The 24,598-nt window shown below is 42.4% G+C and overlaps 1 protein-coding gene across 1 annotated transcript in view; it reads right to left on the minus strand.

Annotated features, from left to right (window-relative positions):
- inpp5a (inositol polyphosphate-5-phosphatase A) overlaps nt 1–24,598 on the minus strand; it is a 150,300-nt gene that overhangs the window by 63,625 nt on the left and 62,077 nt on the right. The window contains exons 5-7 of the mRNA XM_080036224.1: nt 11,751–11,814; nt 9,636–9,739; nt 1,212–1,264 (exon numbers count right to left, since the gene is read on the minus strand). Coding sequence (XP_079892350.1) covers nt 1,212–1,264; nt 9,636–9,739; nt 11,751–11,814 — 221 coding nt within the window. The remainder of the gene's footprint in view (nt 1–1,211; nt 1,265–9,635; nt 9,740–11,750; nt 11,815–24,598) is intronic.

The following is a 24,598-nucleotide window of genomic DNA, read 5'->3' on the forward strand; positions in this document are numbered from 1 at the left end:
AATAAAGTTATAGTGCGTCACTTCTGTTGACCCCTTGAGGAATTCTGTACAATTACAACAACCCTGTCGACGCATCTACATGAGTAAAGACTTCAGTGTTCGTGCATGTTTTGTATTCCTTCTGCTGTAAGTCCAGGTTTCTTTCTCAGCCGTAGAATCAACAACTGAAACTCTTGATGGGCACTTCTAGAGCTCCTGCGCCAGTGTCGGGGGGGGCAACACCAGTGTGTTAAGAGAGTTTTGTGCAACCGATAGGCTTAATCAACTTTGTGTCAACTCATTTGGCGATGTCTTGAAAATAACCAATATTCATTAATAAGACAAAGTTACGCAGTGTAGCTTTAAATTACCCAGGATATCACTACATACTAACACTAATTGGCTCCTTTTTCTCAGTCTATCTTGTCAGGGAGAAGCAAGACAGCTCAATGTACATAGATGAACTCCTCCCTGCTGATTCTATCAATTCGGCGCTTGTTTTTGGTTAGCGTGGTGTTTCTGCAGGGGCCACAGAGGAATTGTCCTTCTCTCAAGGGGGGAGTTTATGTCTGCAGTGACATCCAGAACAAATGAAAACATGCACGCGGCCGCGGCTATCTCTGTGCCGTCCCATATCTGATCTGATCTCCACTATTCTTCACCAGCCTCTCGCTCTCTCCCCCCCGCTCCTGTCAAACCTCATGCCCCTATTAAATGCTTACCGTTTCAGCTCTTTAGTTCTCATGTCAACCTTCAATTAGATTATAACCCCCCCACCCCCCTACCCCACCCCACCCCGTCCCCCTCCCCCCTCCCGCCAGCCCAAACCCCCATGCTCCATCCCCTGCTCTGCACACTGGAAGCCAGAGTTTGTATTCATGCCGTACAGGTTCAATTGCATGTAATGTTTTTTGTCATCCGTCATATGCAACTGCTTGACTAACATTATTACGTCTAATCAAATCCCTGCCTGCTTCTGTGGTAGAACTGTCCGGAGAGGATTGGGGTCTATGTAACTCACTCTGCCTTCCCCATCTGCCCTGTCTATTGATAACCCGCACCGCGACACACAGCTGCCTGCCTGCGGCGTGTGGGTTTCAGCCAAGACATGACTGACACACGGTTAGATCTTCATTTCTAAATCACAATGATACAGTTGTAATGGTTTCATGGGGGTTGAGCAGAGATGAGGTGGGATGTGTCTATTGTAGGGACTTATTAATAAAACTCACCAGTCAGCCAGGGCCCATCGAGTTCTGATGAATCCCTTTCTGGACCACTTGCACTGCGGAACAGAGAGACTCAATGTTAGAGTGACAATGGTGTAATTTGACTTTAGTAAAAAGGATTCGTCAAGTCATCACGAGGCAAATGAAAGATTTGATGTCAAATGTTTCAATAATATGACAATAATCGGATGTCAAAATTTTTATTGTGCTCTTGGGTAGAAAATGTTGGCCCTTTTTGAAAAAATTTGGATACAGGTGAACATTAGTGTATAGCTGAGATGATTAATAATATATCAATAGATATGCAGTGGTCGAAAGAAACAAGTACATTTACTCAAGTACATAATAAGGTCTATTTGATGTAACTTCATACCTTTACTTCACTATATTTCAGAGGGGATTATTGCACTTTCTCTATTTAACGACACTTACGAAACCCGAGAGTTAGACGTTACACACAAAATGTGGTGAAATGTTATGGATTCGACAAGCCAACGACTGATTAAATGGGGAAATCAGCTTGACACTGACAGGTCACAACATTAAAATGCTGTGTGCATGTTAATACATGAATAATATTGAGCAAATAATACAATGCAGATTTGAATTACAATAATCTCAAAAAGGGGGCATTCTGTATTGTGAGTACTTTCACTTTGGAGATTTAGGAATATCTTGATGACAAAGTAACATTTTTAAATACAGGACTTGTAGATCGGGTTTTAAAGTCAGCGTTTTACATCCGTCTTCTCACTTTTACTGAAGCAAAGTTTTGTTCCACCACTGTAGATTAGTCAATCCCCTTCATAACTGCTTGGCAACTAGTTTCAGAATTGTTTGTTTAGTAAGTGTTTAAGTCATTTATTTCAGTCAAAAAAGCCATAGAATGCGTAATCCCCGAATCTCAATTGTGAGAATATAGGATAATAATAGTCTAGATGACTACAGTACAGTGCAAAGTCTACGTATGAAGTAGCATCAAATGGAAATACCATGGTGCAGCACTTGACTAAATGAATTTAGTTACATTCCAGCACTGGCTTCATGTAAATATATTCATAATAGACAGGACACCTTTTTATTTCTTTAAACCCAGCTGATAAAGAAAATGTATCTAGGGCACTTTCTCTTTCTTGAGACACTTTAAAAGTGCAACATGTCTGATAAATTGATAAATAATGTTGAGCAATGCTGAATGACTGGCTGCAATACGTCAGTTATACAAACTACAGAACTCAAGTGTGCGAACACTGCAGAGATCCGTTTGATCAGATCCCACCAGCCTTCAGTTAATTATCCAATCACAGGTCTGAAGATCTCTCTCTAACGGCACATGATCCACCGTGAAGCTGGTTATTAAATGAGAGACAAATTGATGTTGCGAGTATTCTCCTTCTGAATAGATGAATAAGTCCCGTTTCCTCAGCCTCTCTCTCTCTCTCTCTCTCTCTCTCTCTTTTTTCTGTCTATCTCTCGTCTGATGGGGAGTTAACTGCGGTGATGAATAAACTAATTATAGGCCAGGTCACATAATTACAAATTGACTAATTTTATTTAAAATACTCAGATGCAAATGAAAAGGGTAAGAGGTATTTGATTGCGCCTCACATCCTTCAATCTGCATTAGGGCAAGATTAACTGTATCAAATTGAATTACATTAGCATACTTGAATTAATCCATACTGCCTTGGCCGGGATGTATGGGCCCAATTATAACCCGCTGTCCCAATATTGTGACTTTGAAAAGGAGCAAATGGAATTAGATGCGAGTGTCACAGGACGGCCTGATAGATAAGGAAAATGTGTTTTAAACGGACCTTATCGGAAAAATATTGAAAAGACAAACAAAAGCAATGAGGATTAAGTACATTAGCCCGGTAATCACATGATCCACTTATGTGTTCAAGTTCACAATCTGTTTAGGTATATTCAATCACAGATGACCTGAGCTGCACAGGAAATCCATTAGCATGCTGTATGCGGTGGCTGATGTTAAGTTGGGGAAAGAAAGTCCTAAGAGTGGGGAGGATGAGGAAGGACGAGATGAAGAGAGTGTGCGTGTGCGTGTGCGTGTGTGTGTGTGTGTGTGTGTGTGTGTGTGTGTGTGTGTGTGTGTGTGTGTGTGGTGGGGGGGTCCTCTCTCTCTGACTGAAGCCAGAGACGTTTAATCTCGATTTAATTTAAAGAGCCATTAACTACAATCGCGGCATTAAAATCCATCACTTCCTTGACACCTGGCCCCAGATTGCCCCATTTCCTGCACGTATGACTGATTGACCCGCTGCTTCATCGCTTGCTTATAAACACGCCATGCGGAAAAACACGCAGGCGGATGACCGTCCCAGTCCAGTGGAACCAGCATCTACAGTATACACATTGGAGGCTAATAGACAAAAAAAAATAGACTAAAATATATTAAAAAAAAAAAAATACAATCTGCTATCTGTTTTGCCTGATTTCAGTGCTTTTTATTTTGCAATAGGAGTCCAGTTAAGATGATTATCTCGCACAATCAATCAAAGTGCAGAAGAAGAAAAGATTCTCTCTCTCTCTCTCTCTCTCTCTCTATTGGTTGACATGATGACATCATGATTCGGTTGCTGCAGCCGATATTGGAGCAGAGATGATGACACACAGATGCTGTCCAGCCCCATTTAATCTCCTGCTCAAACATCATCATCACCCTCCCTCTCTCCCTCCCTGCCTCCTCCCCCCTACACACACACACACACACACATCTTCTTTTTTTAAAAAAAAAGGTTGCATTTAGCCAATATCCCTCTTCGATATTCTATGTCACAGTTATTTAGAATAAACGACATACTTAACAATCCAATAGCAAAAATGGATAGCTGACGTGCAATCATATCGTAGATCAGGTTGGGCGGCCGTAAAGAGTGGGAGGGAGGAAGAGGGTGGGAGTCAAAGGGTATAGCGCTAAAAGGTCAGCAGGCTCTGGTGGGGGGGGGGGGGGTGACATTGGCTGACCTTCCACAGGTCAGCGGTGGCGTCTCCGCCCGTGACAGTGATGAACGGCCGGCTACACAGCGGGTCACATCCAGGGGGTGTCGGTCGGGCAATACATATAGGCTATACGTGCTGACCAACAGACACAAACACACACACACACGCGGGATGAGAAAGGGACAGTCAGACAGAGGAAATAAGAAAAAAATGGCAGGGAGAACAACCATCGGATTCACAAGAAAAACCACTGTGTAAAAAGTCCCATTGGCGGCCAATGGAAAATGACGCTCCCATAAACTGTCCGAGGTGACAGTCAAGACACACACACACACACACACACACACACACACACGGATCCCACTCCTAGTCCTTGTCCAAAACATCCTCCCGCCACCGTTTCCCCAGTTTGATTCTTTGACCTTTATTATATTTCAACTCAAAGTCCGACCCCCATAAATAATATTATGGCGGGGTGATGTTTGGAAGGGGGGGGGGGGGGGGGCTGACAGAAGAGTGCAGGACAGGGAAGAGGGGGGGTTACACAAAAGCCCTGTGACAGAAATGCACTGTGAGTAATAAGTAATACACACAAACGCTGATTGATTTGAGCCCCACTAGACAGTCACATTTATCATTATTCCATCAAATAAGAGAGGGCCTTCCATGGGGGTTTATATGACTGGACAGCTCTTGAACGTGTGTGTGTGTGTGTGTGTGTGTGTGTGTGTGTGTGTGTGTGTGTGTGTGTGTGTGTGTGTGTGTGTGTGTGTGTGTGTGTGTGTGTGTGTGTGTGTCATTGTCACCACTCAAATATCGCAGTAAACACAGTAATGCCTTAGAGTGCTTCACATGGCAAATTCAAGGTAAAGGGAGATGGAATGGTGGATTTAAAGGTGCACCACTGTATGTTACTCTGGGTGTGTGAGAGAAGTGAACATTTTGTAAGGAATATTCTCATGACTGTGGGAAGAGTTGGATCTCTGGAACACTGTTTGAAGTTATAAAAGTTTTTGTTTAAAACCCTATTCCCATCTTACGTTTGGTTCCGGGTGTCTCAAAATAATTTAGTTTCGATTAATGCTGACAGAATTATTCAATACTAAGAATGACATGAAAAGTGAATGTTTTGTAAACTGTAAACAAATGTCAACAAATCCCCCCTGATGCTGCACAGAGCACCTTTAAGGAGTCAGAGAGCAGCTGAAACAGGACATTTTTTTTCGCACTACTTTGGTAGTAAAAATGTATGGCAATTTCTCTCTCTGCATACAAATAAAAAGTGAGTGTAGAAAGCCTTCATTTAGCTTTTCATTACAACATTAGCCGCGCGTTTATGAGCTCCTTGCGGTCCCGTGGATCACGCCTGTCACAGACAACAGCATCTGTGTCACAGGTGTCTTGTCCGGTGATAAATGCAGAGAGCATTTTACAAGCGATGCCAGTTTAAATGACTTCATCTCCTTAACGTACGCATCGCATCTATGAATCACGTGTGGAGCTTAAATCAAAGAGAGAGAGAGAGGGGGGAGGAGGGGGGGGGGGGGGGGGAAACACGGATGAAGTTAACTTTCATCGGGGGCCAGAGCTTGAAAGTAATCGCAGCCCTGTATCAGAGCTAACTACAGAGGCCACTAAAAGGGTATGAAAAGTCAATGCTTTTATGGACACGCTTGCGCTGCCAAACAACAAATACAAACTCATATGGATGTTGATCTACAGCCTGTCCAGCCATTTGCCTGCCTTCTCTCTCTCTCTGTGTGTTTTTTTTCTCTCTCCCTTCCTTATGGCTGTGTAAAACAATCAATAGCAAGGGCACATTAAGGTCTGGGTCGTATACTTTATTTATATAAGGCAATGACAAATACTTATGATGCAATGTTTTTTTTTTCTTTTTTTTGGAGCCATGTATTACCGCGCCAAACAAATAAATATATTAATGCTCCCGCTGGGGGAAGGCGGAGAGATTGACGGAACAACGGGAAACGACAAGCCGCCAAATCCATCACGGCGACCCTTCAAAGGAAATGCGCCCACAATTTTGTCCACTTCCTTCTTATTCAGCATTTCAATTAATGTCCCCCCGGCTTCTCTCTCCCCCTCACTTTACGGCCATAACTCAGGGGTGGGATTACGGAGAAAAAGAACGAGTGTTCTGCATATGGAGGGGCTTGTTGCTTAAATCAGAATCAAACTAGCGTGGGAGCAGAAAGGGGCCGAAAGCAGGAAGTGTGAATGTAAGTGATTTTGCTCAATATTTTATTTTATGACGTTCTAACTCAAGTCACTGTTTAACGGCTGAAATAGGAGGCCATCGCAAGCCTGAGCTATGGGTTAAAAAGTGACAGTCCGCAATTCTTGACAACAAGCATTCTCTAGAATGGCTGACTGAACCTTTAGAATTCAAAAACGGATCTTTTTAAAGCATCAAATAATATTACTCCGGGGGGGGGGGGGGGGGGGGGGGGGAGTATTCTAAAGGAATTATTATCAATTGATTCATCTACACATTCATTTGAGAAATAAAATAATTAATTTTACTCTGTGCACATAGATCAGTGTGAGGGTTTGTGGGCCAACGCTTCATGTGTCTAAAACCACCACGGCGCCACTCAAGTGCAGCCAAATGTACTGAATGACATTTGGTTTCTCTTTTATACACACAAACCAACACACACACACACACACACACGTACACAGCAAGCCCTCCCACCATGATGTCATCAGCGGCTCGCTCAGTGACACTTTATTAATGGGCGACCGTAAAGGGAAGACATAAGCAGAGAAACACACACATCCGTCTCCCACCGGCCACCTGAGCCGTCTGCTGTCTCTCTCTAACCTTCCTCACAGGATTCTCTACCACAGACTGGATGCATTTCAAATACACAGGATTTTCTTTTGTTTGTTTGTATGTCTGTTTGCATTGATAAGTTATTAGCATGTAAATAAGATCCACGCCCTCTGTGTCCTTTGTTTTGTTCAATTTAAATCCTTCATTTCCGGCATCTTTCCACATTGGTAACAACAAGTTGCCCGACACATTCATAAGGGCCGCAGGAGCCAAAAGTAAAGGCTGCCTGGGACTCGAGCAACTGGTTTGGGCGAGCGTGTGTGGCGGTCTGTCCGGTCCAAGAATCCCCGTGTAATAGGATTCCTCAGAGCGGCAGATGGATGGCAAATCTAGGCGGTTTCATCTACTAAAAGAGGGCATAAATCACCAGCGAAGGAAGCGGGGACGAGGCAGGGGTTATCACCAGTCTGCCTCCCTCATGAGAGCTTTGCATTAAAGCATTAGTGAAATTAATTCATCTTTCATAAGAGGTTTGAGCAGTATCTGTGATCTATGATAACAACCAATTTCTCACTACGGAAGAGAGGGGGGAGGGAGGAGGAGAAGAAGAAGAAGAAAAAAAATACTGGGCGACCCTGATAGACTACACAAATCTGCTCTTTTTAAATGGGCTAACATTATCTGGAGTGCTGCTCTCTGGAGCATCATCCCAGATTCATATCCCGGCCGGGAAAGAGGCATAAATCACCGGGCACAAACTTTTTCTCATCTGCCCCCCCCCACCCCCTCTCCCTGCCACACCTCCTTTTCTCTCTACATCACTCCCCTCATCCCTCTCTCCAAACGTCCGCTCCGTGCCAGGTTTGTTTTGTGGTTTTTCTCTGCTTGTCCCGTTAAACGCAGAACAATGCGTTTGGCTGTAATCATTTTAAATGGCTTCTTCGCGCCTCAATCAGTGTAATTGGTTTTAGATCATCTGCAGAATGGGAAAGTGGGGAAACCTGAGACGTGGAGCTGTTTGGGTTGTGAGCAAATGTGTGTATGCGCGCGGGCGTGTGCGCGTGTGCATGTGTGTGTGTGTGTGCGTGCGTGCGTGCGTGTGTGTGTGTGCTAGGGGTGGGGAGTCCTGTAGTGTGTGAAAGAGACGGAAATTGGGGGGAAGTGTGTGAAGGGGGCCGTATCCATCTGTTTTGCATATATTTGCAGAGGCGGCCGTCGGAGCATGGTTGACAGATGAGTGGGGAGTGCGGGGATGACACACGGGCGGTCGTGCTCTTTATTACTATATCAGCACAGCTATGCTTGGCGCTCAGTGCTTGCCCCCCCCTCCTACCCCCCCACTCTGATGGTACACCACGTCCAAACCAGAAAAACCAGACACAGTGGAGTGAGCAGAGAATTGGCTCCACGGGACGCGAGCGGACACAACCAGGACTTTCTCTTGTTTTGGAGATTAGAATGTTTTTGTGTGTGTGTGTGTGTGTGTGTGTGTGTGTGTGTGTGTGTGTGTGTGTGTGTGTGTGTGTGTGTGTGTGTGTGTGTGTGTGTGTGTGTGTGTGTGTGACTGATTTGTCTTGGATTTCTCTCAAAAATGGGCCGTAAAACAAACAAAAACGGAAACATAGAAAAAAGGAAATGGCTTTGAGAGAAATCAATAGTGTGGAAAGGGAAATCTCTAAATATCCAAATAACAGAATGTTATAATATATATATACAGTCATATGAAAAAGTTTGGGAACCCCTCTTAGCCGGCAACATTGCACTGATTTGTTGAACCATGTACAGATACACAATCTGCAGCCAGATGTTCTTGCAGGTCTTTGGAGGTGATCTTTGGGTTGTGTGCAACCATTCTCACAATCCGCCGCATATGCCGCTCTTGTACTTTTCTTGGTCTGCTAGACCTGGGTTTAACTGCAACTGTGCCTGTGTCCTTCCATTCCCTGACAACGTTCCTTACAGTAGAAATTGACAATTGAAACCTTTGGGAAAGCTTCTTGTAGCCTTCCCCTAAACCATGACAATGAATAATCTTTGTTTTTAAGACCTTTTGGGAGCAGTTTTGATGATCCCATTCTGTCTCACTTCAGCAGAGAGTCAAAAAGAAGTGCAACTTGCATTTAGGCACCTAAAATACATTTTCTCAGACATTTCTATGAGGTTCAAGGCTTAACAACATAATCCAACCAACTTTGTGTTTAAAGTCATCAGTTTTACATGCTGTTACAGGCATTAAAATTAACAAAACCACAAGGGTACCCATATTTTTGCACAGCCAGTTTTTCACATTTTATTTTATTTCATACAACCAAATACTGCTTTTCAAAAAATCTTTGTTTGGAAAACATCCCAGTAGTTAGCTGTTCCTGGTAAATTAAAGACATACCACTTTTATCTTTTTTTTGTGAAAGCAGAGTCAATTATAATGCCGGCTGAGAGGGGTTCCCAAACTTTTTCATATGACTGTATATATAAAAGTTCATACATTTCTGTCCTGTTCTATTGAAAAATGATACGATATGTGTGGTAAAAAAAAGGTTAATGATGCAAACTTCATTAAACATAGACAAGTGAGCTGTGTGGTTCAACACATATCAGCTGTGAGATCCTTGTGTCCACGTCCCAACACCACCATCAAGTCAGTGTGGTGTGATTATGACACTACCCACCTCGGGAAAGTAGTCCTGGGGGAACTTCTCCTTCTCCAGCGTGGGTGTGCTTTCTAGTGTCTCAGAGTAGGTTTCCTTCCCCACCACTTTCTTGAATTTCTTGACTAGGAGTGGAGACAGAGGGGAAGACGGACAGAGCAAAGGGACACGAGAGAAAGACAGTTTATTGTCACAGGCATGGCAGGTTCATTTTTGGAGACCGTGTGTGTGTGTGTGTGTGTGTGTGTGTGTGTGTGTGTGTGTGTGTGTGTGTGTGTGTGTGTGTGTGTGTGTGTGTGTGTGTGTGTGTGTGTGTGTGTGTGTGTGTGTGTGTGTGTGTGTGTGTGTGTGTGTGTGTGTGTGTGTGTGTGTGTGTGTGTGTGTGTGTGTGTGTGTGTGTGTGTGTCGGTATCTCCTGATACAGTAAGAGCTGATTGAAAGCACAGAGAAACTTTGGCTTCATCAGACAACTGCACCACCTGCTGGTCAGAATGAAGAACATCTGCCTTCGGCTAGAGAGGAGAGTGTGAGAGGTCACAACATGGGTCAAATCAAATATATATATGTGTCAGTCTTTGAATGAATAATGAGCCTGAAAAGATTTTCAAGTAAAGTGCTTTGTCATGTCAGGATCGCTCCGTAGTCCCCATAAAGTGACCATAAAGTAACTGGACCAACCAGCAGCAATGCGACGTCTTTTCACTGTTTATAAGTGTGTCTGTCTGTCCTGGACAAATGGAGCTTGTCCTCTGTTAGTGTCTTCCTGTTATGTGTGGTACCTCCTGCATGTTGTTGGTGATGTGTGATTTTTGAACTACATATTACACTTGAACATATTTCAACAGAACCAATGTGAACACAAAGTCTGTATTCTTAAAGTATTGCTACCAGGAGTGAACCTGGTTTAACATCTCCAAAGGGAGAACCGATGTCAATACTGCCATGAAACGGTTCAAAAACAGGATTTAAAAAACATTAAATCATCTGATCCAATTGAATTCTTCAGTTGAGTTGTGTTGAATGGATACCGTTTTGAGACATTTGTGAGAACTTTGAATTGAATCCCTCGGAGATATTGCGTTCACAATATGCGAGGTGAGAGTGACCTTGACCTTTGACCTCCAAAATGTAATAGTTGGAGGTCTCACAAACTCACAATTTGTCTCTAACCATATTGTGAGTTTTTGCCAAATTTGACAAAAAGATCCCTCAGAGCGTTCAGGGGGTATTGCGTTCATGAGGCATGATGTCACAGTGACCTTGACCTTGACCTTTGACCTCCAAAATCAAATCAGTTTATCTTTGCATTGGAGTGGACATTTCTGCAAAGTTTTAAGAAAATCCCTCTAAGCGTCTATGAGATATGGCCCGAACGTACGGACAGTCCTTACGTGCCTACATACGGATGGATGGATGAATAAAATAACAAAAAGAACATTGATTGAATCCCATTTAGCTGCTTCGGTTTCAGGGCACTGGCCTTATGCATGCTGGCTCACTACTGACTTACTAGGACACTTTAACAGCACACAGCCATTGTTAATATCAGTAACACTACTGTAGAGCTTTTTCTACAATGACAAGACAAAATGTCTGATTGTTAAAAAGGCCAATGACCAAAAAAAACACATCAACAAAACCTTTAAATGAAATCTTTTTCATTTAATGCATGTGTGTGTGTGTACATGGGGAGTGGTCCTGACCCCTCGACTGCCTTCGCCCTGTCCTTCACTGGGGTAACATGGTGCTAATGCTGACTTGGGTCTAATAGGAAGCGAGGAGCCTCCACATCTATATCCCTTCTTTAATTAGCGCGGCCGCCGGACCCCGGGGCCCTCTGACACCGCAGGCTGATGAGACCGCCGTAACTGTCCAATAACCCGGCGCACACCATTACTGTAGGCCCGAAATCTTATGAATTAAATCCTAATATTAATAAGCATTACCATTCGGTCTCCCCCTTTACATTATCCTCAAAGCCAATCTAAGCTCGCTGGTTTTGATGGAAGCAGGAATAGCCGCCAAATGGTGGTGTGTGTGTGTGTGATATGCAGGGGTTGGATGAGGGGGCATTTCATTTCAGGACAGCGGTGGTTGATGTATAGGTGGACGGGTGTCGGAGGTGGGGGCACTCACCTTTGAAATCAAACTGGCTGATGTTTTTCAAAGACTCGTGGATAAAGTAGAAACTTCCCAGCGCCTGTGAGAGAAAAAGTATAGTTGTGAGATTCGGAAACATTTTCCATAATAGTGTCAAGTGAATATAGGCCTATATGTACAGACATTTAATGGATAAAGATTAACACAAAAGGGGGAATTAAACTCCAAATTCTGGTTCAAGAGCTACAATATATCATGTTATTCCTCCTGTTTCCAAGGAGCCTGCTCATAACCTGTTCACAATGCTGCAGCCGTGCGGAGGATGGACCTAATGTGAGAATGCTTGACTAATAAACTGGGCTTAAAGTGCAGAGCCTCACTCTTTTAACACACTCCACGACTGGCCATGCACACCGCCAACAAACGGCAGGTGCAGCGTGCCCTCGGTACAGTACACTCAGCAGCAGCACACACCCCATTTCCCCGGAGCTCAGAGTCCTCTAATGTGACCAGACAACAATTTGAGCTTTTCAAAAGGACACATTCAGATGGACTTTTCAATGAGCGGAGATCGACTTCAATAGGCTTAAAATCCTAATTTTCCCCGTGAACAATCGGTGAAACTTTCCCAGTCGGGGGACAAGCCAATCAAAGTCTGTGGGAAGAAGTGAGAGTTGTGCAGAAGAAGGGGGGATTTGACGCGGTTCACAGTCCACTACACTGCTTTCTGTTGCCCTCTTTCCATCTAGGGCAAATGGAGGCAAAGCTCAACGCTCAATCCCCTCGTGTCTTTGAGATAGCAGACCTTTGGCTGGGGATAATTCTGAGTCTCCTTTCTGCGCTCAAAGGAGAGAGGCAAAGGGTGCTAAGTAACTTTTCTACTATAGAGACCAGAGCGACCAAATTAAAACATAAGTGATTAGAAAGAAAGCACAAAACGAAAGACATTCGGAATGGAATACAGTGGAAGTTGCAAGGATAGAGATAGGCGATTATGGAAAGTAAGACTGTAGCGCAGGTACATTAAAAGAAAGGGGAGTGATGAAGTGAGGAGGAAGGGGTGTGATCAAAAGAAGGCGGAGACATGTGTAGAAGAAAAGGCTCCAGGTCGGCCCTGAAGAAGGATTTAGTCTGGAGGGTTTTTCCTGTGTTTTTCCCTATTGAGGCACAATCTGAGAGAGAGAGAGAGAGAGAGAGGAGTTTCGGCCCCCGGCTTGGCTTCTGCATTATTCATGAGTGCCGGCACATCTTGAGATTAAACATTTGCTGATTTGTCAAAAGCACAAACATGAGGTCCTGCCCATCTCCTTGACATATAAGTTCAGCCGACAGAAAAAAAACACTGTCGCACATTTAATTGATGAGAACGGCGGCCGGTGGTGACCCGAACTCCAACGCCGCGCCACCCTCCCCTCCCTCATTCCTTGCGTTTGGGCGCAGGCAGGACTCAAGGTCACAGCTTCCCATCGCGATAGGACGGCTTCCAGGAAAAAGGAAGCCAGCCCCCCCCCCCCCCCCCCACACACACACACACACACTTATTTGTGCTCACTTGTCTTTATGTTCTCTTTCACCTTAAAGTGCCAACGACAGACTCACAGACAGAGATGGATAGGACAACAGGCCCGGGGGAGGGAAAAACAATTTGTGCTATTCGTCAAAACGGTGCCACTATGCTAACTGCTTGCTGTTTTTGGGAATATTACAGCAACTAGTCGGGTTAAAATGACTATATTGTAATATATCAAGCAGGACATTATGGTGGGAAAAGGGATACATTTATCTATTAGAAATTAAATAACAGAGCTGCTATTTCTCTAGAAAGTCAAGGCACGGCTGAGTAAACAAGTCCCTTTATTCATTTGTTGAGAGACAGAAAATGAAAACAGCAAATTAAAATTATGATTATTAATGGTTTAGGGAAATGGAAACATATTCACTGGTTCCATCTGCTGGAATAGTAGTTTGTTCAGCTATTCTAGTTAGTATAGTACATTATTGCAAATAGAATATTTTGAGGTTGTAGTTTTTCGGACAAAAACAAAAGTGATACAAAGGTTTCAGCTTGTGCTCTTGGAAATTGCGATGGGCATTTATCGCAACTCTCCGACTTTACTCAAAACTAAATGATCAGTCAATTCATAGGAAAAATACAACTACATTTGAAAATAAATGTATCAGTCGCAGACTTAAAAAAACAAAGTGCACTCACTGACAGGGAGTTTTTAACAACTATCGTCTGCAAAAAAAAGAAAAAGAAGTAAAGAACCGATGGAAGAAATAAATGATTAAAGCCATCACTTTAGTAGCAAATAAGCACTGTCTCTCTTACAGTGGAAGCAGATCCTTCTACAGGCCCTAAATGCCAGAGAGTAAAAAGTAATAATATGACATTAAACAAATCGGCATGAATCAATTTTCAAATAAATGATAAACAACTATGCTTAAGTGGCTATCCGTGTAATCGCAAAAATCTACTTAACCCTCAACCCTAATAAATATTTATTTGACATCGCGGTTCAGAGCCTAGCAGCTGCTCATGCTCTCTCTCTCCTCTCCTCTGCCTCCCTGCTGCACTCTTCATGAAGAAGCTATTATATTAGCAGGGCGCAATTAATCCATTTGTCTCCTTACATGACAGGCTCAAAATATTCATTAGGGCCGGACTGCGCTGACAGGCCATGCTTATCTTTTACCAGTAGCTTTACAATGGCCTGTGTCAAACGTATGTTTGTCACGTCCCTCTTTATTGATTAGCTGCCAGATTCACTTGAAATAATTAAAAGTATATTTTACATATTTATAAACCCCACTGCCACGGCGGCTACTTAATTTTCCATTAGTAAAATGCAGTCTATTAAGTGCAACATGAGGGCCGCGGGGGGAGGTAAGGGAAAATGAGTAATCACCATAATTGTAGACAGAAAGACAATAAGCGCGCCATAAAAGCCAGGGTTTTATGACTGGTTCTGGCAATGCTATCTCTTATCACGGGGTTGTATTGGCTAAGCCGCTCAAAGATAAGGGCACACTGACACAAACGACGGCTCTGCTCCCTGTCCGTGTGCATGTGTGTGTTCGTACAAGTGTGTAGTTGACATTTCCAAAACCCCCGCAGATATGGGCTGAACAAGTCCCAATAGACTGGCTGCTGGAAAATAGAGACTCGAGAGCTGCAGTACATAGCCTGCATACTTTGCTCCGCTGAATGCTTTATCGATACCGAGGGCTGCAAAAATTAGTTCTGGCCGACGGAGAGAGGCAGGAATTCTGTGACCTCTGAATAGATTTTCTGCGTTTAATGTGAAAAATGAGCCATAAAGCAAACATAAAAGTAATAATTTTTCTTCAAGGTCTCACCTCCAATCTGTGCTAAGGGAGAGTGGCCGGTCCCAGGAGAGCTGACACATACACACTCCAGTGTCATCACGGTGTCACTGTACAACTTGCGAGGGTAATGTTCTGCTGTACCCCAGACACTAGCAAAGTGCAGGCTTATAGGTTGGTGGAGCAAAGCCATGAGCATGTGTGTCCAATGAAGCTTTACAGAGGAAAAATAGAAGATACACTCAAGGCATTTTAAGGAAGCTCAAAAGACGGTAACTGCCTGAAAATTACTGCAATTATAAGGATAGTATACAGAATTTGTTCGATATGATGTTTATGTTTGAATGCACTGGTGCAATGTAGGATTGTACCCTACCCTAGTACAAACACGATGAAGATGGGTATCGTCCCCCTTTTACACAGAAATAACACTCTTCTGGTCCTAATGATGGCTTTATTATCAAAGCATCATCATAAGAAATACAAAGGGTCAACTGAGACCATGATATTGAGTTTTTTTGGACAATGTCTTCCGTGGTTTCTACTTGCTTTTATTTATGTTAAATTATTCAGCAATGTAGTAATGCACCTCATGCTGTGGCATTTCCAAGTTGAGCACTTTGGAATTGGTGATACTTAAGCAAAATGTTGGCATAATTATGTTTTCTGTTTCTATTTGGGTTTTAGACGATCACAGGTTGTCAACCATTGTTGTAAAAATCACTTTTTCGACAAAATCAGTGAATATGTCCATACTGTGTGTGCACTGAAAACATTTATATAGACCGAAGGCTCTGTAAACGGGCCATCTTGTTATGTTGGGCACCCTTTGACTACAAGCATTTTTCCCCCCGTTAAACCGAGATTGTATAAACAACTTTATTTGGAGGGAAAAGTGCACGATTTAATAACCCAATCAATAGAAAATTGAAGAAGGAATAATATCGGTAAATCAATTAATGGTTTTAGTCATTAATTGACCAAAAAAGCAAAAAAAAAAAGATGGCTGACTTCACCTTCTCATGTGGGAATATTTGCATCTTTCTCACTCCTATGCTACCAATTTGATATCTCTCGGTTCAACAAAACATGAAATTTGGAGAGGTCATTCTGCGCTCTAGAAAAACGTTGGGCATTTGAATTATTATCTCATATTTTAAAGAGCAAACAATTTATCCAGAATATAATCTGCAGTTTATTCAGTAAAGATAAAAAACCTTTAGTTGCAGCCAGTGTTTACAAGACACACTTGAAACAAGAATTCTGTCTATAAAATGTGACGGGGTGTTTTCAACCGATAGTTTATGTAATAGCATTATAATTTGCCTTCACTGTTTTTTGGTTTGGTTTGGGTGTTCTTTTTACAACCTGTTTGATAGTCTGCCTGCCTGAGTTCCTTAAGCAACCTAGGGTAAGGGATGCTGAAAAGGTTCAAGTTGTAATAAAACAGAATTACACTTTAACAGTACTTGCTTTTGAGGGCTACAGATTTTGCACCATGATCAGTGATTGCTTTACGTTCGGCATACAGGCTCGTTACAGCTCACCTCAGAGAAATATCTCCTCATGGTTTCTCTGAGGCGTTTTGCCCTCTAGACAGCAGAGACAAAATGGGCTGTTTTCCAGTTTATATCTCATTGCTCAGAAATCCCTGGAGTCCCCTCATCTGTCACATCGCGAGTGATGCCACACTCCCACATAAACCTGCACAGCGCAAAGCGGTTATGTTTCACCAATGTACACACACAGTCTTATCGGAAAGGTCAATCAGATATGTTGTCACGAAGAAATGGTGTTGTGATACATCAGAAACACATGCTGTGTCAAAACAGCTTAGAGGGGGAGGCAGAGACATGAGCTTTGACTAATAGCTATATAAGATCCTCATTAGTCACTGAGGACCAGCATTCATACACGGCTAAATTCTAAACATACTCCAAATCAAAGAGTAAAGAGTCAATCCTTCAGCAGGCGATAGAACAGCATTTTATGGGCATGGGTGACAAATGCTGAATGTAAGATCCACATATCTATTACAACTATCAGCCCTCCAATAGGTCCCAGCAAGGGACCCATTGATATGCAGGATCGGGGGCCAAAAGAGCACCTTCACAGGAGCCTCTTCACACAAACCTCCAACGCTGCACAAACAGCCTGTTTGTCATCTAAGGCAAGGAAAACACCCCAGCACAAAAGTGAGCAGCGTCAATAGAGATGCCATGGCTTGCTTTTTGTCAACTCAGAGATACAGATGGAGAAAGCCTTAGTATTTTCTACCCCTCCGGAGCCCAACGCCCACCCCCTGGCTGCCATATGTGTTTGCCAAGGCCCTCTCCCAGTGCCATTGATTGAGTATTCAGAGTATTGAGCCACAGTGTCTATTATTCATCGGCTGCCTGGAAGGCCTGACTGGATACACAGACAAAACTCTCATTAAAACTTCCTCTGTCACTTCCTGTGATTTGAAAGCGGCCCCGAGTGTTGGAGCCATCCGTCACGTCCTGAAGGAGCCCTTGTCTCTTGGGTTTGTGTTTGTGTGTTTGTGTGTTTGTGTGTGTGTGTGTGTGTGTGTGTGTGTGTGTGTGTGTGTGTGTGTGTGTGTGCGTGTGTGTGTGTGTGTTGGGGGGCATAGGTAAAAGAACAGGGAGGGAATTAATAATGTTTAAAGGAAACAAGTTAACATACATGTACTTGTTTATTTCAAAGTAATTAAGATTTAAGTTAAGCCTACCTTCTCCTTTGATAAATGCCCTTCCACTGTTCCCATGAGGGACCTCATGAGCCAACCATGGAAGAAAATTGGTTTACATGGGAAAGCAGGACTAGTATTGATCCCTTACAATTTAAACAAAAAAACTCAGATCCAGAGCACCCAAACCCCTCTTTGACTGGAATACTGGCCTGCAGCATCAAAATATGGTCAGACGGGGCCTTTAATATGATTATATGAAATACGTTCCTGTCATCCATAATCTGTATGCTTACAAAACCAGCAAGACTAAAGGGCGTGTTCACACCAGCTTTGTTTAGTGCAGATTGAATGAACCCTGGAGCGTTTAAGCCCTTGGTGTGGTTCATTTGAGTTGGTGTGAACGCAGTCCCAGACCAAAGAACCGGACTGTGCTTCACTTGAAAGAGGGGGTCTTTGGTCGTTTGCAAGTGAACTTTGAAGCGGAGCTTCGCTGGTGTGAACCCCATCTGCACTAATCACATGAAGTGTAATATTAACCTATCATGTCTTTCATTTAAATGTATGTGTTATTTATTTATTTAGCGCACGTTGTCATACATGCTCTGACAATGTGCGCTAACACCCATATGCTCCGCCTGCTACAGTCTGCTGATATTGTAACGTGGCCTGACATAGGAAAGTAGCACTACATTTAATAGAATCTGGCTGGTACAAGATGCGCTCTACACATGAAAATAACCGGTCGATGCTCTGTCACGTAGGCGATGGTAGAAATTGCGAAGCGATTTGCATTTTTACTCGCCAAACTGTCTGACAGCATTTCCGTGCATGTGACTTTTGTTTACAATGTATAGTCCGTTTGAGTTTTGCCTTCGTGAACGTGAACCAAAACATCTAAAAAACTTAAACAATGTATCCTTTCTCAACTGGTGCGCACCAAGGAAGTAGACTACTAGGTGTGAACACGACCTAAGAGTCTACAGCCCCACTGGCAGCTCTGCAAAGCTGCGTGTTGATTGTAAAGGAAACCAAATAGATACTAAAGATGCATAGATAAAGATTGACAATTTGACCTGATGATGCGGAACACCAAAAGTCCCACGGGGACCATGAACGTTTGTACCAAATTTAGTGACAATCAGTCTTAGAAAATATTTTCCTAAAAAAGAGAAAATACTGACTTGCTAGATGAAAAGAAAGTGATAGTCAAAGACATTAGGAGTTATCCTTTGAAGAAGGAAGATGAAAGTCTGTACAAAATGTCATGGCAATTGACCAAACAGCTGTTAAAATATTCTAATCTGGGCCAACCGACCAGCCAACATCCCCATCCCTACTACATCCACATCAGAAATGACTGTATTTGCAACATTTCCCAAACCTAACCTCCAGCCATCCCTCTATTGATTGTATATTTCAAGTAAACCCCCACCTGCTGTAGGCATCAGTTATCATACCTGTATCTTAGCTCTGTAGACTCCCGAGGCCCTTGGCAGTGTTTCCGGGCTTTCCACTTCATTATTCTAAAATCTCCCAGAATGCAGAGCGACATGCGCTCATGATTGATCTCAAAACCACTGATTTTATTTTCTTTTGAGGAAAATATTATGGATAGGTCTAAACAAGGCATAATTGGCCAAAGCCACAGCAGCGTCTGACCTGCCAACAATCCAGACCCACTCCCAAGGTTGGCTGCCTCCCTGGGAAATATTGTGCATTAATTTCATTTAGTCTCTCCTCCAACATTCAATGGTAGAACTTAATTAAATTGCTTGTCCATTGTGTTCATCCACTTACAAAGTTAATGATATTGTGCCGGGGAATTAAAGAGCGTTTTATAAAGCGCACGGGATGGGAGCTGGCAGGCACTACATTGCCCAGTTGAACCCTGTCAGTCGGCGGGCTTCTGGACCCCCTAATTAGCGGTGAAATGGATGCTTCCATCTGCCAATTTCCTGCCACGCTCATCAGTCGTGCAGTCGCTCTCCTAACCTGCCCGGCAGAGGGGTCTAAAGCAATAAACCCATCACAGGAATGACATTCAACAACAACAAAAAAAGAAAAGTGAATACGCGTATACATGATATGACTCAGACTTTTAAACAGCTTCTTTATAATGCCTAGGCTTTTTTGTTGCTCCAGAGCACATCATTGGCTTCTTCAGCATAATCCAGATGGAAGACTTTGATAACTTTGTTAGAAAATGCTCGATACACACAGTAATAGCACCTTGTTTCTATTTTCAGAGAGGGCGCTTTGAATAAATGTCTCCTGATAAGCAATAAGGAAGAAATGTTGCGGTGCACATGTTGATGTAATTCATGCTGTATACGTAGGAAAGGTACATAACTGCAGTCCTAATTAAAGAGGAACAATTTTATATTCAATCCCCCCCCCCCCCAATTTCCTATAAAATAGCATTGCCTTGTTTACCAAAGAGGAATGATTAATGCTCATATATATTCCAGCTGCATATTTACTAATACCGTGGTGCTACTTCAGCAGCTTTTAACGAGGGCATAAAAACACAGGATCAAGTTAATGGGATTACACCTGTGGGGCTCAGGGCTGCTGTTGACCTCTTTGGGGGCTGGCAAAACAGTCTGTCATTTCATGGTGAAAATAAATTAAATGACGGCGAGGGCGCTTAGCTTGCAGCTTGACACAAGTACGGCTTCCATATGGACTGCAAACTCGACAGAAGAAAGCAGCATACGCAATACAGCCAAGTATCAGGTAACAAGAAGCAAACGTTCAGCAAAGGGTCACTGCCATATTTGCGAAATGTATGTAAATGATGCAACTCTGTGCAACTCTGAACCAGATTTTGACCTTAATATAATCTGTAGGAGTAAAGATTACTAAACTAATTCGAACCACATTTATAAGGTTTGAGAAATTAACCTTCATCATCTCTCTGCTTGGGCTTAACCCCTTAAAAACACAATGTCTGTATCACAAACTGGAGTTGAAGAATATGAAAGAAGTGGGCAATTAGGACGCAGGGAGGATCTATTGAAAGACACTGTTGAGATGCATTATGGGAAGTGTAGGATCCAATGTTTCTGGAGCTTGACCGATTCAAGAGAACAATACAAGCCAGGATATCTATTTTGACTATTCTGTTTTAAATCTTGCGAGTCTTTCAACTATATCGCACACCGGACCATTGCTTAGTTTATCTAACTAGCATAAAAGATTCAATCAGCAAACTTCCATATTTTGAAGCTCATAAATGAATATCTAAATGCAGTTTGTATGCAGGTGTGTGACCGGAGAGATATCGTTTAAAATGTACCATTTCAAGACAACTAAAACATCTTAAAATCTTTTCTTTGCGTGATTATAAGGCTCTGGCAATAGAAAGTCTCCTGACATGTAATGGTAATGAAATGCTAAAATGAACATCAGTATGCCTTTAAGAGTTATGAAAATCGTTTGAAAGATGCATTTTGTTGATGTCACTTCATCTTAACACTTTATCATCAATATATTTCTGGTGGCTCAAGAGATCTTCAGGACCTTGCATGGACTAAGCATGAACTTCCCAGTTCAACGGAGAGTTTGTCATTCTTATTAAAGAGCCATGTCAGAGACGTCTCTGTTCTGGTTAATTGCTGTTTACTTGAGCAGTTCAACAAAGCAAGCAGAGCACTTTTAAGGTCACCACACCCCATGATTTACTGACAGCTACTGTATGTTGAGATTATTCTGTAAATTCATAATCAAATTTAGGTCGAAATAGGGAGCAACATTAATTTAATGACAAAGTGAAGAGCAATATGTGGGTCTTTTGTACTTTTAAAAAGGGAAATTTTACAATGTCTGCCCTCGCTAACAAGGTCAACTTCTCAACACTAAGTGTATCAGACAACTGCAATTGGGCATGAAAAGGCCTTTCTTCTTTCCTCAAAGGAAAATAATCTTTTAAAAGCAATCCTCAAATAAACCGTTGATCTTAGAGGCCAGCATGGTAAATAGCCACTTTCTTTAAATAACTACGCAGTCTGGGCTTGACAAAATCATCGTTTTAAAAGGGGATATGAAGATGATGAATATTTGCCTTATTAGATTGTTCCCAAAGATGAAAAATCAAAGTCTGAACAATTGAGGGATCCATTAGTAATTAAAATGACATTACCTCCCCTCTATTTTCTCAGGCCATTGCTTGGTTGCCAGAGCCATTATTCAATTGTTTCGGATGCCGGGGGATAAAATGCGTTTAATATACTTATGCTCATTAATGTAAATCATATTTGGCTATGGATGTCCAATAATCAAAAAGAATATTTCAACTTGTAATTCCCCCGTCTGTAAAAGTATTCCCATTAGGAGGACAGGCCAATGCAAATGACAGGTCTTTGAGCTCATTGATTTTTCCCTTTTTCTTTTTTCATCTCTGCATTTTGGAAAGGCCGCTAATGTTGTCACGGACTGTTCATCAATCTATATTATTATCTGATTTAATATTGCGCCTATTCATGTGGCCTCATTTGTGAAAGAATTGATTGGATTAGGATCATACGGGCTGTGGGGAGAGTGGAAGCAATATCATTTTAACTGATCGCTGTGGATGAGGGAAGACCGTAGAGAAGTTTGAAAAGTTTCTTATATCGGCTGAAAGCACAACTTGCTTACTTGCCTTTAATTCAGTAATTTTCTTAACATTTTACTGTATTTGTAGATGTGAAGCACAGGTGCACACACATCAACATCTAGGGTAGAGTGTCCTGGGACATAAGCAACTTTCGATGTCAAATAATCAGTATTGAGCTAACTCAACTCTCCCTAAGGACATTTGGCTAGCTGTCAGAGCTGTGATGTCAGCTGGAAAAGTAATCAGTCAGCTTCTGTCCAGAGGCAGCTTTGATTCTGTCCCTGTCCCACGCTGCCTGTGACTCGCTCATGTGGCCTTGTAATGACAGAGTGGCATCCTTGGCTGCCCAATGAGATACAGCTCTATTGCAGGGTCCAATAATGAAATATATTAGTTTGCTGCATCTTAGTGGCATTACTTTGTCACTAGTGAGAAGAATTTATCCGGAAGGTCCTCATTTCTCTGTATCAGAGACCTTCCTCCTCCCTTAGTACGAACACAACTCTTCCTAAATGAAGGCAACATCGTCTAGATCATGAGCCATCTCGTGAAACATCTATAAAATATGACAGCTTCCGCGGCACAGACAATCGATGGCAAGTCTACCGCATCTACTCAGGCCGAAAAGGCTCAAGAGCAAAACTCTGAAGATCAAGCCGAGAAGTCACCCCATCAGAGCAGAGGGTTTCGGTTTTGAGGTTGCGCTCAGGAAAAAAATGATTTTTCCTCCTATGTGTAAAAAAAACATAAGCAGCTTTCTGTCTGTGTTCTGTCTGGGTATGAGCAGAGGCGTTCTCCCAACACAACAGTGACCACAGGACCGTGAAGCTTTAGAGGAGTCTGCAAAAACACACGCAGCGGCTCGTCTCAGGCTAAGGCGCCCGTCCGGTGGCTCTTTGTGGCCCTCTTTGTCTTTATGTAAAAACCAATGCTCGCCAATGATGTGTTATGTAAAATTCCCAGAGGCTTGATTTAAATGGTTGGATATCCTCCATGCTAGCTTAGTTATACTCCAGTGCATCGCCCCTAAGAGCACATGGACGCTGCATGAAAAGCAAATGTAAATGCAGCCTCAGCTTCTTAGATAACAAGAAATTATGTCATGGGTTTTTTTTTCTCTCTTATTGTATTATTATAATATTTTTTTTTTTTTAAAGAGCGAACAACGAAGGACTTTTCTTGCGCAGATGTTTCTTTTTATTCGTACAATCACAGCATCCGGCCTTTCCCCTGGCCCCCTCTTAACAGACAGCTTTGGGATGGGAGTGAGCACAGGTCCTGTGCCAGGGGCAAGAGTGGCAGCAAACCCACGTCTGCTCTCCTGTAAATATCACACCCACAGAGATGTGGGAAGAAAAGAGGATTTGGAGGGGGCCCATGCAAGTCTGCAACAAGGCTCCTGGGTCGCCCCTTTGACTGCTCGACAGATGACCAGGTGGCACTGTGTTGGATATCCTTATGGTCACAAGTAGAGAAGAATACCCAGAGTAAAGTGCGTCTGTTACATCTGAGAACAAATCAGACTTAATTTTAGACACCATTTTGGCTTTGCAGTTACCATTGTGAATATTTACCACAACAGTAGATGTGCAAAAACAAGGACTTAAAATAATAACCAATTATTTTGCTTTTAACCTACAACTACTGTTGAGTAAAGGCTAAGGTGAAAAAAAGAATGATACTTTATCAATGCATCTATGGGAAACTGTAAGGAAGGGACACACAAAGTATAGCCTGTAGCACTTAAATTCCAAGAAAATCTACAGGTTGAGATGCAGATTCAGCTACCTTGATGCTTGTTTTAGGGATTGGCCTACTAGCTGACCAGTAGGGCAGTAGGGAACTACCACTTACTATTAAAACTAGCTCTTGCTTGACTAGCTAGTAGTGCTTAATGTGAATGAAAAACATAAAGTGACAGTTAAATGACTTAATACTATAAATAAGTTACAAGTTTAAAGGAAGCACATGCCTCAATTGTGCAAATGTAATTTCCTGCTATAATATACTAACCCTAATTTGTTATTCATTTCAGTTGACCTGTCACACTGGTTTGTTTAGAACTTCGAGCATTTGATTCATCACATCCCAAACTTCATCTGTCATGCCCCCTTTGGAAGCTAAAAGAAATGTAGATTTGTTTCTAAAAAAAAGACAATAGTTTCAATAATTGTTGTTGTTGTTTTTTACAGCAGATTTTTGCTACATTACAAAAAGTAATGCAATACGGTGCATTAACACATTAATTATTAGTTACACCTGTAGTTC

Source organism: Ammodytes marinus (genome assembly GCF_949987685.1).
Source record: "Ammodytes marinus genome assembly, chromosome: 11".
Classification (NCBI taxonomy): Eukaryota; Metazoa; Chordata; class Actinopteri; order Uranoscopiformes; family Ammodytidae; genus Ammodytes; species Ammodytes marinus.